This window comes from Pseudochaenichthys georgianus, chromosome 24 (assembly GCF_902827115.2).
Source record: "Pseudochaenichthys georgianus chromosome 24, fPseGeo1.2, whole genome shotgun sequence".
Taxonomy (NCBI): domain Eukaryota; kingdom Metazoa; phylum Chordata; class Actinopteri; order Perciformes; family Channichthyidae; genus Pseudochaenichthys; species Pseudochaenichthys georgianus.
Window position 1 is genome coordinate 17742665 of NC_047526.1, and position 17608 is coordinate 17760272.

At 41.2% G+C, this 17608-nt stretch overlaps 1 protein-coding gene across 2 annotated transcripts; it reads right to left on the bottom strand.

Annotated features, from left to right (window-relative positions):
* Positions 1 to 286: 286 nt before the first annotated feature.
* sel1l (SEL1L adaptor subunit of SYVN1 ubiquitin ligase) lies at positions 287 to 17441 on the bottom strand. 2 transcript variants are annotated; one of them, XM_034075828.2, is made up of 21 exons: positions 16875 to 17441; positions 16688 to 16725; positions 14769 to 14964; positions 12757 to 12924; positions 12402 to 12507; positions 11931 to 12093; positions 11770 to 11823; positions 11592 to 11651; positions 11423 to 11504; positions 11157 to 11311; positions 10637 to 10693; positions 10490 to 10558; positions 10033 to 10110; positions 4651 to 4713; positions 4404 to 4491; positions 4049 to 4197; positions 3783 to 3948; positions 3154 to 3228; positions 2846 to 3018; positions 2315 to 2443; positions 287 to 2169 (listed from the first exon to the last, which is right to left on the bottom strand). In XM_034075828.2, the coding sequence occupies exons 1-21, from the start codon at positions 16960 to 16962 to the stop codon at positions 1891 to 1893; spliced, it is 2436 nt and encodes an 811-aa protein (XP_033931719.1). In that variant the 5' UTR covers positions 16963 to 17441; the 3' UTR covers positions 287 to 1890. The 2 variants fall into 2 exon arrangements, with proteins under 2 accessions (XP_033931719.1, XP_033931718.1); XM_034075827.2 differs by having other exon boundaries at positions 2300 to 2443.
* Between the last annotated feature and the right edge of the window lie 167 nt (positions 17442 to 17608).

Below are 17608 nucleotides of genomic sequence, written 5' to 3' on the forward strand. Positions count from 1 at the left end.
CATACATGTTGCCACGGCAATCCAAAGCCGCTCCATAGTGCGTACGGACCAGTCAATGGGTTCCCCCTACACAATGTGATGCTCAGCCAGCAGTACAGTGCTGTCACTTTGACCCCCCCCCCCCACCCTCTAAAGCTGAGTGACAAGCTGCGGGTCCACGGAGAGCCAACTATCAACGTCAGCAAAACAAAACCCAACACAAAATAACAACATTTCATAGGTTTTCCATAAAGTTTGTGAAGAACTTATCTTTTATACCAAACAATAAAGAAAACATTCACATCCATTAAATATCCATATATCATTTATTAATTTCTTTATAAACTTGTATTTGTGATGGTAAAAATGCAGTCTTGTCGACAATCGTGACCGAGTATTTCTTTTTTTAGACAAATTGAGAACTGTGTGTGGTATCTATGTTCGGAATCATTTCTCTTCATCGTCCCTTTTTTACTTCATGCAGACATATTGGCGGATCACCTCTCAATAACCAACAACAAGCACGTACTGTGGAGCTGAACACATGGACTAAACTAAACTGAAAGAAAACGGCATGTGGCAAAATCCCTCATGTTGTTTGGATAAATACTGTACGGCCTAAACCATGGCTTCATCTCTCAGAGTCCATCTGAGCTGAAGAGTGTAGGCAGAAATCCAACTTGGACTTTTGGTGAGGGGGTGGAATATTCTCACAAGTTATGTAACCAAACACACAGAAAAAAAAGTATCCACAAACAATTCAGAGTTTGAGGCGCTGCTTTCTTTAAGGCTGCTCCAATTTCTGCTAGTTAATTCTTAATAAACTAAAAAGAAGGCGGAAACGGGTTGAGAGAAATCATTGATATGACGACCACTAGAATGAAAATAAAGCCTGTTGATTAAATAAAATAGTAAAACAAATGTTCTGCTTCATTTCACTGTGTAGATCATATTTAATTTGTTTTTTTATTCTTTTAAATATTTAAAAAGCCTATGTTCTACAATTTCATTCCCCAAAAAGACTCATTCATTTTGATCTGCATCTGGGATGAGGATTAAGCAGTTTCTCCTTCTTTGTATCTGTCATTTTGTAACACACTTCAACCGGTGTGCTCAGTATTAAATCATCTATCCTGCACAGATATCCTATCCATTAAAGTACACTGCTTTAGAGGTTACTCGCTCTCATTCTAATGATAATCACATGGCTTTAAAACATTTGAGCACATTATGTTAAATTAATTTTCCTTTCTACTTATTGCAGGTGTGAAAAGGTAATGGCCCGACATATCAACTAAACAAATAACCCATTATTGCGATGCAAATTGGTTCACTCTGATAAAGAGTGGCTAAAATTAAAGTCAACATGTTCAGACGACACATGCAAAAACGTTCTTTACCAACTAGCAAATAAAAATTATCTAAATTGACATTTTCATGCCCGATATTTTTTTTCTAAATTAGGATTGAGGCAGTTCCGCTTTGTGTGATTTCCTCCAACAAAATAAAAATAAAATGGGAAAGTGAGAAGAAACTAATGCACATTTTAGATTCCAACTATTTTGATTAGTCCAAACGTCCTTTGATCTGGCAACCAAAGAGCTGTTTGTCATGGTGAGAGCACAGGTGCTTCTTCTGGCAGTGTCCTGAGTCACAGACTAGCAAGTCCCAAGTCTGTGTTATCCTCCCCCAGCACTCTGTTCTGTCCAGAAACACCCCCGCTGTCTCTCTTCAGCACAGGACCAGCTCATTTTAAAAGGAGAGAGGGAGATGTGGGACTGCAGAGCTCAGCAGTCACTATCTGTCAGCTGTGGAGCGAAGAGAGGCGCTGAGGCTAGCAGGTATTCAGCTAGTGAGCGCCATCTGCTCCACGGAGAGTCTCTCACTGCCCTCGCTCCGGCTGGCCTCCTCTCACTGCTGCTCCTCCTCCTCCTCCTCCTGGGCCGGGCCCTGGGTGTCCCCCTGGTCCTGGGGCTCGGCCTGGGGTTGCGATGGCTCTTGAGGGGGTCTGGGAGGAGGCGGGGGCGCAGGGGCGGGGGCAGGGGGACGAGGGGGAACTATGATTTGGTGCTGGCGCTGCCTGTAGGCGATGACCGTGCCCAACAGCAGGGCGATGACCGTCATGAGGTAGAGGTCCCACTCGGGGCCCAGCAGCTGGTCCAGGTCCACCTCAGTGATCAGCTCCTTTAACTGACAGGGGGAGAGGGAGGACAAAGACATTTAATTTCCCTCTAATGAAGTCGCTTTTAACTCGGTTGCATTAACATTAAGAGTTTCTTTTTAAAAGCCAAATTGTCCCAGCTCCAGCGTGAGTACTCACATTAAGATCACTCACATTAAGATCCTGCAGGTACTGCAGAGTGTAAACCAGGCCCAGCTTACACAGAGCCATGAACACCGGGACCTGAGCATCAGGACTGGCTTCAGCCGCCATGTCGTAGAAACGCTTGGCTAAATGGATGTCCTGCAAAACAACAAGAAACAATTCTCATCATCAATTTCTATCTGGTATATTTGACCGCATGCAGAGATGTTTTGGTAACTTTTCTATTAGGGAAAATTGAAATGGTATGGTACCAATCAATAACACACATTTCCTCAAAAGCTGCACCAAGAGAAAAGGACCTTCTTGTTGTAAAATACTAAAGAACTTCAGCATTGACAACATAATGTGTGTGTTGGTGTGTGTGCATGTGTGTGCATGTGTGTGTCTCGCTGGGATGTTATGGTGTGTTCTGCTGTATGGAAATGTGACTGGAAAAATCTGATTTCTGAGACAGACCAGACATGAACAATAATGTGATGAGTGATTATGAGTCAACCATTGAAAACCATCTGATGTGTCCCAGTGCGGCTCTGTTCCCACCTGTTTGATGCCCAGTCCCTTCTCATGCATGTACCCCAGGTTGAACATGGCCTGGGCGCTGTGCTGCTGCTCTGAGGCCAGCCTGTAGTGGATGACCGCCGTCTCATAGTCCACGTCCGTCCCGTAGCCATAGAAATGGTAGTCTCCTAGTTTTATCCTCGCCACAGTGTAACCTGGGAATGAGAATTGGGTTCTTTTAGCAGCCAGGTTCAACTACTTTTTGTAATGTTAACCAATTATACATGGATTCCCAACTTTGTGAGTGCGTGCGTGTGCGTGCGTGCGTGTGCGTGCGTGCGTGTACTCACCTTGTGCCGCAGCTCGGGTCCAGTGGAGCAAAGCACGAGGGTAGGTCTCATTCTCAGTGAAGATCCTCACACCTTCTGTGCGTTACAATTCATAGAAATAAGAACGGTTAGGATGTTGTTGCTTCTCCCATAGTTGTTGGCGTGGCAACTGTTTTAGGGAGTTTGCATGATGAAAAACACACAATTTGCTGCTGCATACCAAGAAGCTAACCAACTCTGATTGTTTAAAGAATGTTTTCTTATAGAAACGTTTTTTAAACTGTTTGAGAATCAGAATTCTATATTTACTCTGGAGGAAATTGGTTTTCATAAAACATAATTCATTTTTATAATAAAATACAATGTTTGATGAATAAGAGAATGTGCAATAAAAAATTAAATAAAGATATATATATAAACAAAGGGAGTTCAAGTAAAAATGTGCACATTGTACTACAATATATAACCTGTTTTTTACACTATATACAGTAGTGTATTATTAAGATATTAATGCTGAATGGACAGTTTAAAATGATTTTGCTGCTAGTGCCAATCTATTGACTTGCGCCTTATGCACATATCATAGGATTTGAACTAAAACACAATTCCTTTCCTTCCTGCCATGATACCAATGTCCTGCTCTCTCTTACTCTGGTCCAGGATGAAGGCCACGTTGCTCTGGGCGACCTCGTAGCCCTGCTCAGCCAGCAGCAGGTACTGCACCAGCGAGGCGTCCGGCTCTCCCTCCTTAAAGCTGCCGTAGGCCGACATGAGGCGCTCCGACCAGCGGCCGCGCTCACACACGTTCTTGAAGAGCTGCAACAGAGATACACACACGTGGTATGACACAACAAAAATCGGGGTCTAAGCAACAGCGGAATCACATCCAACAGAGAGTATATATAATTATAATCACCTCCACAGCTGTGTGGCAGGAGCGCATCACTCCGGTACCGGTGGCGTGCATCTGGGCCAGGTTGTAGAAGGCCAGGATGTGACCCGCCTGGGAGGCCAGGTTGAAGAATTTAAGCGCCTGCTTGTAGTCACGCTTCACACCAATGCCATCTGAGGAACGACAGGAAGAGGAGGATTAAAAACAGTGGATCAAATGAAAGTGTATATCATGAGAAGAAATTCAAGAGAAAGAGATCGAGGGCCGCCAAATAGAAACTGGTTATTCGATCTTCAGATGCAGTTCAATATTTACAGCAAGCAGACGCTATGAAGAGGCCGTGACACATTGTGTACCACAAACACAAGTAAGCACTCACTGTAATACATGGTGCCCAGCTGCAGCTGTCCGTCCACCCAGCCCTGCTCCGCTGCCTTCTGGAAGTACTTCAGGGCCAGCTCATAGTTCTGAAGACACACATCACACACACACTTTCAAACATCTCTGATTTTAGCAAGAGGGAGTAGCTTCCAGGTGAGCAACACAGAGTAAAGGCTTAGAATCAAAAGTGCATAATAAACGTGGACATGATTTAGAAAAGGATTGTATTGTGTAAAGTTGCTTACCACCGGTACACCTCTTCCATATAGGTAGGCCATGCCTAAGCCACTCTGTCCCACTGGATTACCCTGGATTGGAAAAGAAATGTAAAAAAGCACGAGTTAATTAAAAAGGAATGCATCCAAGATATTAATGATAGTGAATCACAACTGAATAACATATCAGCTAAGAGTTCAAAGGAACAGAAACCCGTTTTCTCTTGAATAATAACTGTCATTATAACGCTCATACAAACACTAAAGGGTACATTTATGATGGTGTATGGAGGCCATTCAAAGGTAAAGAAATAATAATTAAAACTGCGGTCACAGAAGTGCGCGCAGTGAGGGTCGCCGGTCGTCCCGGCGTCAAGCAGACGCGCGTGAGTCCTCCCAAATGAGCCGTTTCTCATTTCTATAATGTTCGCGTCCCAGACTCCCAGGTCCTCCGGCAGCGACCCGGAAACGGATGTCGGCGCGCCGTCTCGAAGGAAAACAAATTTCTCTAAAGGGTCGTCAAGGATCGATTATCGAGGAGGCTGTCTGGAGGAGCCGTAACCGAGGATGCACTGATTTAGAGGAGAGAGGAGTCTCTCTGGAGGAGCTATAACCTATTACACTGAAGTATTCTCCGGAGTCGATTTCAGCCAACAGTGATGTTTAAAAGAGGCGTGGCGCATGGCTGGACTTCTGTCAACGAAGCACAGCTCTGCAAACTGTTCCCGTTGTTATTATAAGTTATTTAAGATGATCAAATGTGCATCAGACTTTCTGCCCTTTACCGTTTGTTTACTCGCTAATCACATCTCCCCTGGATGTTAGGCTATTTATTATACAATTGCTTTCATTGTGACGCGATGTTTACAGTAAGAACAGCTGCTGAGGTCAGTGCATAAAGCAGAACAGTGTGTATAATATATATCCCTCAATAATATATGTACCAGGCCTACATTTCACACTTTATTTGTAGGCTTTAGGAGATATCTACAAATAAACAGTAGGGTTAGGGAGTGCTCGGACCTATTTTGTTCACATTATATATGCTTCCGTTAGGCAATATTATAAGGAATCATTCTGTAAACTTTCATTGTTATGCGGATGATACTCAACTATATTTATCAATCAAGCCTGATGAAATTAATCATCTAAATAAAATTCAAGACTGCCTCAAGGACTTAAAAATGTGGGTGACCTTACATTTTTTGATGTTAAACACGACCAAAACTGAAGTTATTGTACTTGGCCCGAAGAATCTACGAAACAAATTATCTAAAGACATACTAACTATGGATGGCATTAATTTGGCCTCCAGTGAGACTGTAAGGAATCTTGGTGTTATATTTGATCAGGATTTATCCTTTAACGCCCACATAAAATCAATTTCAAGGACCGCCTACTTCCATCTACGTAACATTGCAAAAATCAGGCATATCTTGCCTCAAAACGATGCAGAGAAACTAGTCCATGCATTTGTTACTTCTAGGCTGGATTATTGTAACTCTTTATTATCAGGGAGTACTAAGAAGTCAATCAAGTCGCTTCAGCTGATTCAAAATGCTGCGGCTCGTGTACTAACCAGAGTTAGGAAAAGGGACCACATTACTCCTGTTCTGGCTGCCTTACACTGGCTCCCTATAGAACACAGGATAGAATTTAAAATTCTTCTTCTCGCCTACAAAGCCCTTAATGGGCAGGCGCCATCTTACCTTAAAGAACTCATTATACACTACTGTCCTACTAGGGCATTGCGTTCCAAGAATGCAGGGTTGTTGGTTGTTCCTAGAATCTCTAAAAGTACAATGGGAGCCAGAGCCTTTTCTTATCAAGCTCCACATTTGTGGAATCAGCTTCCAGTTTGTGTTCGGGCGGCAGACACCCTATCCGTTTTTAAGAGTGCGCTTAAGACCTTCCTTTTTGATAAAGCTTATAGTTAGGGCTGATTAGATTCAGCCCCTAGTTTTGCTGATATAGGCTTAGTTTGTCGGGGGACATCTTACTTCTTCCTTCTCTCTGTCTGTACCCGTGTACACTCATGTTCCGATTAACCCAGCTTCCCCAAATGTCTTTCTTTTTGGTGTCTATATACGCCGGGATCCGGAGTCATGGATGATCCTGCGGTCCTGTGTCCTGCATCGCGAGCCCTGGATCGCGAGTCGTGGCTGTGCTCCTGGATCATAGGTCCTGGATGGATATCCTCGTGGATTCATCTTCCTATTATACACACATGCATTTCCAAACATTTGGACTACCTATGTTGCAAATTATTAACTTTTCAATTTACACACGGCATCTATTGCACGTCTGTCCGTCCTGGGAGAGGGATCCCTCCTCTGTTGCTCTCCCTGAGGTTTCTCCCATTTTTCCCTTTAAACTGGGTTTTCTTCGGAAGTTTTTCCTTGTACGATGTGAGGGTCTAAGGACAGAGGGTGTCGTATTGTCATACTGATATTCTGTACACACTGTGAAGACCACTGAGACAAATGTAACATTTGTGATATTGGGCTATATAAATAAACAATGATTGATTGATTGGACTAACAGTAGGTGTGTGTGTGTGTGTGTGTGTGTGTGTGTGTGTGTGTGTGTGTGTGTGTGTGTGTGTGTGTGTGTGTGTGTGTGTGTGTGTGTGTGTGTGTGTGTGTGTGTGTGTGTGTGTGTGTGTGTGTGTGTGTGTGTGTGTGTGTGTGTGTGAGAGAGAGATGATGTGCCAGGCAGACAGGCAGGTCTTAGTAGCTTATCTGACATTTAAATGGTCAAAAATTCTACATTCCCAGTTAGCCTACGAGCTCCCCGTTCGAGCGAAGGACTATTCCTTCTCAATGTAGCATGACATTGGATATGCGCTTAAATTTTCCTGGATTGTAATTTTTCCAAACATTTCCCTAGGAGGAGTTTGCAAAAATGTGCTTAAAATGCATGAAAAAGGCACACATTTGAAAATTGCCGAGTTTTTGGGGGGCGGGGCTAATGGAAGGCAATTTGAAATATGTCCAGGTTCATAAGAGCAATGTGTATTAGGGCTGTGCATCTTCACTGGTCTCACGATTTGATTACGATTATCCTGTCAACGATTCGATTCGATATCCCGGTGCATCACGGTGCATCACGGTGCATCACGATTCATACCAATGCGTTGCATCCTCAATTTTCTATATTACTGCACATGGCTTATTTTTCATCAATGCATACATGCAGTAAATACATATGAACTCTCTTTTTGTTATTTAGAAAGTGCTTCAGAAATCAATAACATAAATGTCTTGACATTAATTTATAAACCAAAATAAATGAATTGTATAGGTCTAGCCTCCGTGTGTGAAGTTGTTCCATCCTCAAAAACAAAAAGCTAATGCTTCTGCAGTCTAGCTGCAGCTTCTAGCCACGGTCTTCTGTTAAGAAAGGACACTGAATGTCCTGAATGAGGCATCACACACAGGACGTGAGTCTGAACACAGCAGACAACCGGAGTATTTACAACAGCATATACAAACAAAAATACTGCATGTGGGTGCACACTTACATTCTCTGTTTTACTGTTACATAAATCCCATGAATGTATGAGATTAAATTAGCTTCGTTATATCTCAGTGATTAAGTGAATAATAAAGTTTCTATCGGGTCACTATCAGCATGTCACTCATTATTTTCAGGGCGGGGTTTGGAGGAACGGAGAGGAGACGGTGATCGCGGAAGCTTTTTTCCTCCTGCCTTCACAAACTTTACACACGTATATATCGTCTGAAAATTGCTAGAGGACATTCATACTTTGCAATCCAGGACTTAATTAAATCCACCAAAAACCTGACATGATTGTAACGCAATTATGTTTGAAAAACATAAATCCCTGTCTGTGTCTCTGAGCCGCAGCGACACGGAGTGATTCAGAGCGGGTCCTTCTGCTGTGGGTTCTGGACTGGTGTTCTTGTGTTGGTGGATAAAGCAGACTGCTCCGTGTTGCTGCCACGTCTGTTCCCCGATCTCTGCGTCACCGACCGATTTGATATTAAAGTGACAGAAAAAACGTTATAGTAAAGTTTGCGAAAATGTGCTTAATTAAAATGGCCGACTTCTTGGGGGGCGGGGCTAATGGAAGCTAATTAGTAATATGTCCGCAATTCCATGAGGAATGTCTTTGCCAACATTTCTGAAGTCCTGAGAAACTTTATGTGACTACCACACAATAGGGGGCGTTAGTGAGCAGTTTTTTTGAAGAATTAAGTTTTCTTTTTACATTCTTGAAAAGGTCGTGGGCTGTGACGTGTGTCCAAAGTTTTTCGTCCGAAGCTCATTTTATGCTTTCGCAATTTAAAAAGTGTATAGGCCACGCCCACATTCTGCATTTGTTGCGACCCTTTTAATCTCAGTTTGTCCCCAGAGTATGTCTAAAAAAATAAATAAAAAATGCGTCCATCTGTTCTCGAGTTATAAATTGGTGGGGTTTTTGGCGCCCCCATATAGTCCAAAATGAAAATGCTTTGGTGTGCCTATTCCCCAAGACAGACTGAACCTATCCATCAAAATCTGTGATGTTTGGATACATTGTTGATGAGTTATGAGCATTTCTTTCTAAGCCCCGCCTTTTGCGAGTACGTTTTGATTAATGGCTCCAACGATGCTGTATACGAAGTTTGGTGTGGAAAAACAAGAAATTGAAATGTAATTGAATATTTCTGTTTTGAAAATTATGCTAATTAAAAAAAATGTGTGCAACATTTCAGGAGTTACGGTGCGACATTGTACATTTATTCCGAAATGGGATTTTGATAGGTGGCGCTAGTGAGCAGGTTGGAATATTTAACGCATTGAATATCACATTTTTCACCGGTCCTGGCGTCCGTGCAAAAGTGTACAAATAAGCATTGCAATATGGAATAAGAATAATAAGAATAATACCTAGGATAACAATCGTGCAAGGACACCGTTGGGTCCTAGTGCTAGATGCTCGGGCCCTAATAATTCAGAGCTTAGATCTTGTAAATTCAAGATTAAAATCTTAAAGTTACGAGTAAAGAACTTGGATGTTAACTGAGATTCCATTGATACATTTATGAGAAGAAACGGAGAATTTGAAGTGAAAGAATATTCTCTGAAATTCTGTTTACACATTCATAAGAATAAAACTAGGAAATAAGTTTGTATTTTTTTAAAGAAACCGCATTGCTTTCCATGCAAAGTAGCATCAGCCTAATTACAACCCGATTTTAGGAAAAACCACCATTGTTTCAAGTGTCTTAAATGTGAGACTTTATACTTTAAATTTTTCTTTCTGCAACATTAATCTCTCATTATTCAAGATTTCTTTCTCTTTAAATGTCAAGTCCATTTTTGTTTATTTCTTCAATTTTGGTTTCGCTACAATGGTGGTGTAAATGACCCAGTTCAGATTAACATAGCAGCGTGAGTGCTCACCAGGTCAGAGGCCTTCTTAAAATACTGCAGGGCTGTCTCGTTGTTCTGATGGAGATACTCGCTGCCTTCAGAGTACATCTGAAAAGGACACAAGGAGGGACAGATTAAATACAAATGCACTGCACCGCCCTCTAATAAACAGAAATGCCAAATCATCGCAGCAATATTTATGTTGGATTGAATATCTTGGGCTGCATCTCTCTGCTCTCCGACTCGCTGACTCGTTCTTATTCAGAATTGGAGACTTATTCAAAATGTTTGCAAACTCAGAAGTGAAACAGATTGGTATCGAGAGGCGATTTTGGACAAGCTGAAGTTTGTGTTGTTATGGTAAAGAAACAATGTCCAGCTTGCTTGTCAGTGTAAAAGAAAACAACTGTAACTAAGCTGTCATTACAAACTCGTAAATCAACCCATCACCCTCCCACAGGCTGATAGAGACACAGATCTCACCCACCTTGCCGAGGAAAGCCATAGCGTGTGTATTCCCTGCATTTGCAGCCTGTGTGAAGTAGTCGTACGCCCTCTGTTGGAGAGGAGGCATCAGAAATACATTAAACGGTGCAACAAGAACAATAAATTATGTTTTTATTATTTTATGTACCTGATGATTCTGTTCTACTCCGCGTCCTCCATGCAGGTGTAGCTGACCTAACCCCACCTATCAGGGGACACAAAGCACTTGGTTAACTTGTAGGTGAAACACGATTAGTTACATAGATGTGAAAATCCCATTTCAGATTGACCATTAACATTCACACAATGACGCCTCATTTTTCCCAATTAAATATATGTAATATGGGTTTCAAATATGTATATTCTGACCAAATATTAACTTTCTTCATGACCAATATCAACTGCTGCCCAGCTTCCTTACCATGAGATACATTCACTGTCAGAAGGCACTGAGTCCAGGTCAAAGCTAGAATTTAAATATACAAAATACAAGGCCACACAATGAGGCTCTGCATTGCACAGTTACATTTCTTTATCTGAAGTTCTAGAAATGGCTTCAGATGTATTGATCTTTTCTTCTCAACAACTAACCCCGATACGACCACTGCATTTGATTCAGATCCCTGCATTGCATTGAACAAACACTCATTGGTGATACGATAGTTTACCTGAGCCTGCACGTCTCCTTTCTCAGCTAGAAACTGATAGTACTGGATCAGGTCCTCCTCCAACATCCCGCTGGTGGACCCCGGGTTCTCCACCTCATCCAGCAGCCGGATCCTCTGCACCGCCGAGCCCCCCGTCAGAGACACGTCACTGGCCACTGGAGGCGGGGAGGGGGAGAAGAGGAGGCAGGTGGAATAGAAAGAGTGATGAGCCCTGGAAGAGACGTCACACCTGAATATCTTATTATATAATTGGATTAGATGCTCACCTTGATTTGCCACCAGCCTGTAGTGGGTCAGTGCTGACTCGCAGCTCTGGGGAACACCCACACCTCCCCAGTATCTGTATCCCTAAGGACAAGATAAAAGGAATGTCATTTTACCATACTTAGGAAATAACGACAATGAGTCCTTGCTCCACTTAGAAAATAAACTCACCAGGATCATATGGGCTATCAAGTTTCCACCCAGAGCGCCGAAAGTGTAGTAAACCAGGGCCTGGCACACAGAGAATGTAGGAAATATGTGAATAATGGTTAGAAATTGAGCAATTTTATTACATTATTTTACAGATTTGTCCAAAGTAGACGAATCAGTTATACAGATTCTAAAGTACCTTAGCCTGACTGGAATTAACTCCAAGTCCTGCTGCGTACAGAAAGCCAAGAGCCTGTGGAAAGGTAAACAGAGCACCATGTTACACAGCTGACTGAGGTCAAAATGGCTTGCAATATCTTTTCCAAGTGACACCTTAACATGTTTATATGAGATCTTTACCGTCTGGGCTTTAGGCGAGCCTTCTTTGGCGAGCTTCTCAAACATTTCTCTGGCCATGGTGACGTTTTGGCTCAGGTAGTCTCCAAACAACATGGCGTACCCCACCTTCTCCATGGCTTTCTGGTGGCCTTTATCCGCTATCTTCAGCAGATTCTCGTACAATCTGAAAGAGCGGATGTAGAAGCAGAGGTGGTGTGAGTAAAGGCAGATTGACACAGGCATAATACAAATCGTGTGTACATTAACAGAACCATGATGAGATCTTAAGCAAACAAGGATGTGCCGGGCTAAGTCTCGTGCTAATAAAGCACACATAAAACAGGTATGGCCTAAACTACTCCTATAGTGTTGTTTCAACTTGAATTATTTCATAACACCATTTATTATACACATATCCAAATGTTTGTACATAAATATAGACGATATGAAAAGAGAATATTCAAAAGCTTGACAAAAGCAATAGAGACTCACTCTTTCTTCTGGGTCCTCCTGGTGGTGGCGTTGAGCATGCGCAGCACCGTCAGGTACTCGTCATCCGTCTCCTCCACCTGCAGTCGCTGCTGCGCCTCCTCCTCCGCTGAGGGAACACAAGAGAAGCCAATGAAGAATGCAGATTACAAATAAATACGTTTTCAAGTCTTTGGTAGTGAAGAGGGCAATAGTCATTCAGAAAATGAAACCAAAGAAGGTGTTGAGCTTCTTAAAGGCTTTTCATTTGATGAGGAAATAAATATCAGTAAACAGTTCTAAATATTTATTTTCATTGGGACTTCAAAACACCGGCTATCATTTGGGATATAGCAGCTAAGGTATTAGGTTCACTTACTCTCACAGAATCCCCACTTCTTCTCATAGTCATAGTGGTACTTGGTGGCGCACCACAGCCGCCCATCCCCCCGTCCGTCAGTGGTACAGTCCGAGTACTCCTTGTCCATGAAGCGGAAGGGGAAGATGCAGGGCTCTCCATGGGCTGTACCACCATTCACCACAGGAACTGTATGAACAAAATATAAAATGACATGTAAGAAAAAGGCGGATACTGGATGTTTACATGTTTTATGAAAACATGTAAACATAAATATTATAAAGGATTGTTTTAATCAGGATTGCATGTCACATCTCAAATATTGTTGTTGGCCTAGGAATCTCTGTAATGTATAAATCAATGTATAAATCATTGTCATCATCATATCAAATAATTCAAGGTAACTGCTTTTTTGGGCATAGAAAGACCATTACCAAGAGGTGGGTAGCTGGGTATAACTTTAACAAGCCTTCTTTTCACAACATAAAAATAGTGTTATAACAAACCACCCATTTCTCTGGATAAAGGCTTTGGATTGCAGGGTTTGCCCTCCTGCCCCATCTGCCATATACAAATGTTTATGGCAGATATGCATGGTTTGGTCGACAGACATTGGAAGTGTGAGAGGATTTAGACTATAAAACAAGAATGAAACAAGAGGGAAATCCCCCAATGCAAATTGTCCTGTGTTTTTAGAAACATACTATAATAATAATAATCAAGATACTCAAATAGACTATGCTGTGATATCCAATACAATGCTCTGTATATACACCTTTTCTCCCCCTCCTCCTGTGTGTGTGTCTGTTTGTTTTATTTAGTTTGAAATAGTTTGTATTGAGTGCAAATAAAACTCATAATTGTAAAAAAAACACAAATACTGTGTTACCATGTCTGCTGTGCTTATTTTAATTCCATGAAACAATAATTGGAGATGAATAGATTCAAATGAATCAAACAAAGTCTGTTAATGCTAATAACTGCAGGTAAATGCCCATCTTACAAGCTCATTCGTTTATGTGTGTGAGATGCTAGCAGGAAGCTGACAAACAATCCCCAGTTAAAATGATGTAACTGTCTGCAAGAGGAGCCACAGGTGAGAGGCGCTGTTAATTTCTCAGGGGGTTTAACTGTGTAGCCAATCTGCCTCTGCGCTGGAAACCACACACACACACACACACACACACACACACACACACACACACACACACACACACACACACACACACACACACACACACACACACACACACACACACACACACACACACACACACACACACACACACACACACACCTCTTCATCCGTAAAAATAGATTCTTATTACAACTAAGGGAAGCCTTAAAGGATAGACAACAAAAAACCTGCTTTAAAAGCATCATAATAATAATATATGTATTTTAGTATGTATCCTGTCCTTTCTACCTGCAACTGCATGTTGAAAGGTCTCAAAGCTGCTCCACTATTCCATCTGTTCCTTGCTTTAATTGGACAGGCAAAAACCACTACTCAAAAGCCGGTGAGCTAACAGTGACAGCAGAAATGCCAGCTCATGTCTCAGACATTTCAAAAGCCAAGAAAAACATACCATCGCCAGGAACAAGAGCATGTGTTTGGTAGTTAAAATACAGAGGTTCAAATTCAGTTCACAACATTCAGGGTAGCACGTTTAAAAAACAAAAACTACTTATATTGACCTATTGCAATATGAAACACGAATTTGGGGCTATTAAATGTTTTGCATCATTATTATCAATGACATTTATAAAAGATATATTAAATTATTATGGTCTGTAGAATATAGTTTATATGTAGCCTTTAACAAATATTGTACTTCCTGCAATCTGAATATTGCACTTTTATTTTGATCAAAAATCCATTAGTTGTTTAGCCCTAAAACAAATTGCAAGCTATGTTTAAGCATTCTGCGTACTTGGTTGAACTGAGTGCAAAGCTAACTAACTAAAGCTCTGTTGCTGCACCTAATGAAGCATTTAGAGTTTATCCTTTAAGATACATTTTCAGTCCTTACTCTCTTTGGGTTTCTCCTCAACAGGAGGAGGCTGCTCAGGCAGGTCCTCCTTCTCCTCTCCCTCAAGTCCTTCCTCAGGTGACGGTTTCTCCTCTTCTGGCTGAGAGACTTCATGACGAGAGGTCACAGAGGCACTGGCCCCAACCTCCCCTGTCAGGCGGACGTCTTCCTCTTCAGCGTCTGGGTCATGGTAAGACTGGAGAGATGACCGAGATGTTATTATAAAGGAAACCGGAAATGCAGGTTGTGTACAGGTTCTGATACTGCAGTCGTGGATGGTTGTGTTACAGAACAATTGATGTACAGGTAATTTGCTAACTTAACATTTACTGAAAGTTATTTCTGGTAAACTTGTTGAATATGTATTGAATCGGCTTAAGTTGATATACTTGATGGCAACTCCTTTTTATTACAGGTAATATTTGCTTGCAACTGTAGAAGTTAATCTGTACACACATATTAATATGTTGTAATTGTATACAAAGTTAGCCCCCTTTTCCTCTAATGTACAAGGATATGCATGTAGCCATCATGGTTTTTTACACTAAAAATGTCATAAGCTCTTATTACGGCCTCAAGTGTTTCTCCTTTACATTGTTAACATATGCAAGTGACAGTTCTAGGACTTTTACATTATCAAGGGAAGACAATAATAGATTATGAAATAGGTTATGTGCAGATTTCAATCTTAAGGTTTTTTTTGGATGCAGATTAAACAGTGAAAAATACCAGTTTTCTGATGGTTGAAAAGACTAAAAGAAGAATCATTTTTCAGCAATACAATGTATTCACAACACCACAAGTTGTCGTTGTTTATCTTTTTCAATTAATTGTTTGTTTCAGTTGTGTAATTGCCAGGTCATATTCACATAACCCTAACAAATGAGAAACAGATCACTGGATTTCAAAGCTGCTTAACAGAAGCACACTCCAACAACATACAGATTAGGGCTGCACGATATATCGTGTCGTGACGATAATCGCGATATTCACATCGCACGACTTTTTTAAATTATTATTATTATTTTTTATATATATTTTTTTTTTAGGACGTGCGATATTAAGTAGGCAAATTAACTCAAACACGTCATGTTACAATTATTTTGTTGCTTGCTACAAAAGGAAAACTCGCGCGGCTCATGTCAGGGGTAGGCTACTTGAGTGAGTGACATGCAGGCTCTGCATGCACAGCAAATCACAATCAAATCTCCAAAGCAAACGGACCCGGTGATTAATGGTAAAAACACTGAATAAAGTAGTTTCATGTGTTTCTCCAGGGCAGTTCGGCACTGCTAATCGAGCTAGCTCAGCTTGTTGCTCTGATAACTTAAGATCCAGACGTCCGTGACTAAAATCCTTCATCCGGTTAAATATTATTAAAAAAATACTAATTGTATAGAATTAAAGTTCAAGAAAGGATGGTTTGCTGAAAAAAAAAAGGTCTTTTCTTTAATTTCTGTATGTTTTCATATCGCAATATATATCGCAGGGGGGGGGGGGGGGGAATCGCAATGTCAGTTTTTTCCAATATCGTGCAGCCCTAATACAGATGTACCTGTGTTTTGTACCGTGTTAATTGGTAATTATGTGATGTAAGAATATATTGCGTCTTATCTCCAAATGTTTCGAAGAGTTGGAGACACAGGTATATTTAAATGAAATTGTACCAAAGTGTGATTAGTAGAAGTACTCTGGAAATGTCCTCAAACATTTAGTTAACACCTAAGTTAAGAATATTTAAAATATATATTTAGGTAGTAGTTCGGATAGTCTTGAATTGCTGTAGTCTAAACATCTCTCAGTATCAACATAACCTTTGCAATTATATCAACAGTTGTTTGCATCACATACAACAGAAATATATTCATTGATCCACAGGGTTTGACATGAGGATCATTATAAAATAGCTCATGACATACCTTTAGTTCTGGCCCGTCGTTTCCCTGTTGCTCTTCATCTGAAAGGTATTAATAAGGGAGAGTAAACACAGTGTAAACTTGAGATGGATGAATCTGTTAGCTAAAAATAAACAGCAGCTTGAAACAGTTGAATAAACGTAGACACTTCTGTCTGCGCACATATTAAACAGTTGAATGTCACACTTACCAGCTGTTATTCCTTTGACGAAGACTATCAGCAGAATGGTGAACAAATAAAAGGTTCTTGCAGTCTTAAAATACCTTTTATAGCCCATTGTTGTTGATGTCGACAAGCTAACGCTCTGCTAGCTGTAGCTGCTGCTACTTCTATCGCCAAACATTCAGTTACAGTTGGGTCACACTATAATATTCAGCTTAAATAAACTCTCCGACGCTCAACAAAACGGAACAGTGTTGTCTTGATATAAACCCTGGTTGACTTTAGCTCCTGTGGCTGTCAAACAAGCTAACAGATTTCGATGCAACCTGCGCTAGCAGAGTTGTAACTGACGTTTAACGTTAGCTAGCTAACACGCTAGTGTTACATAGCCACACGAAAGACCAACGAAACAGCGCAATATTATGAATGAGACGCAACTCCTTAGTGTAATAAATGGTTGCCTACTACCTCTCGGTACTCTCAATCATCCAAGTTTTTACAGCGACATGCAAGGCTTTTGATTTATATTAACCAGATACTACTTAGCTATGTTAAGCTCCTACTACTGATCGAGACTTCCTATTCCCTCATTTGGACCAATCACAGCGCGTTCCGTTTGACAGTAGCCAATGAGCGGGCACCTACGCTGTATCAGCGAATCAGGTGCGTACACAATTTTATTTCCAGTTGATGGGTTTGTCCGGTTTGTCCACGACACCAATACAGGTTAAGAAGATAATCATAAGTGCATACACTGTAGC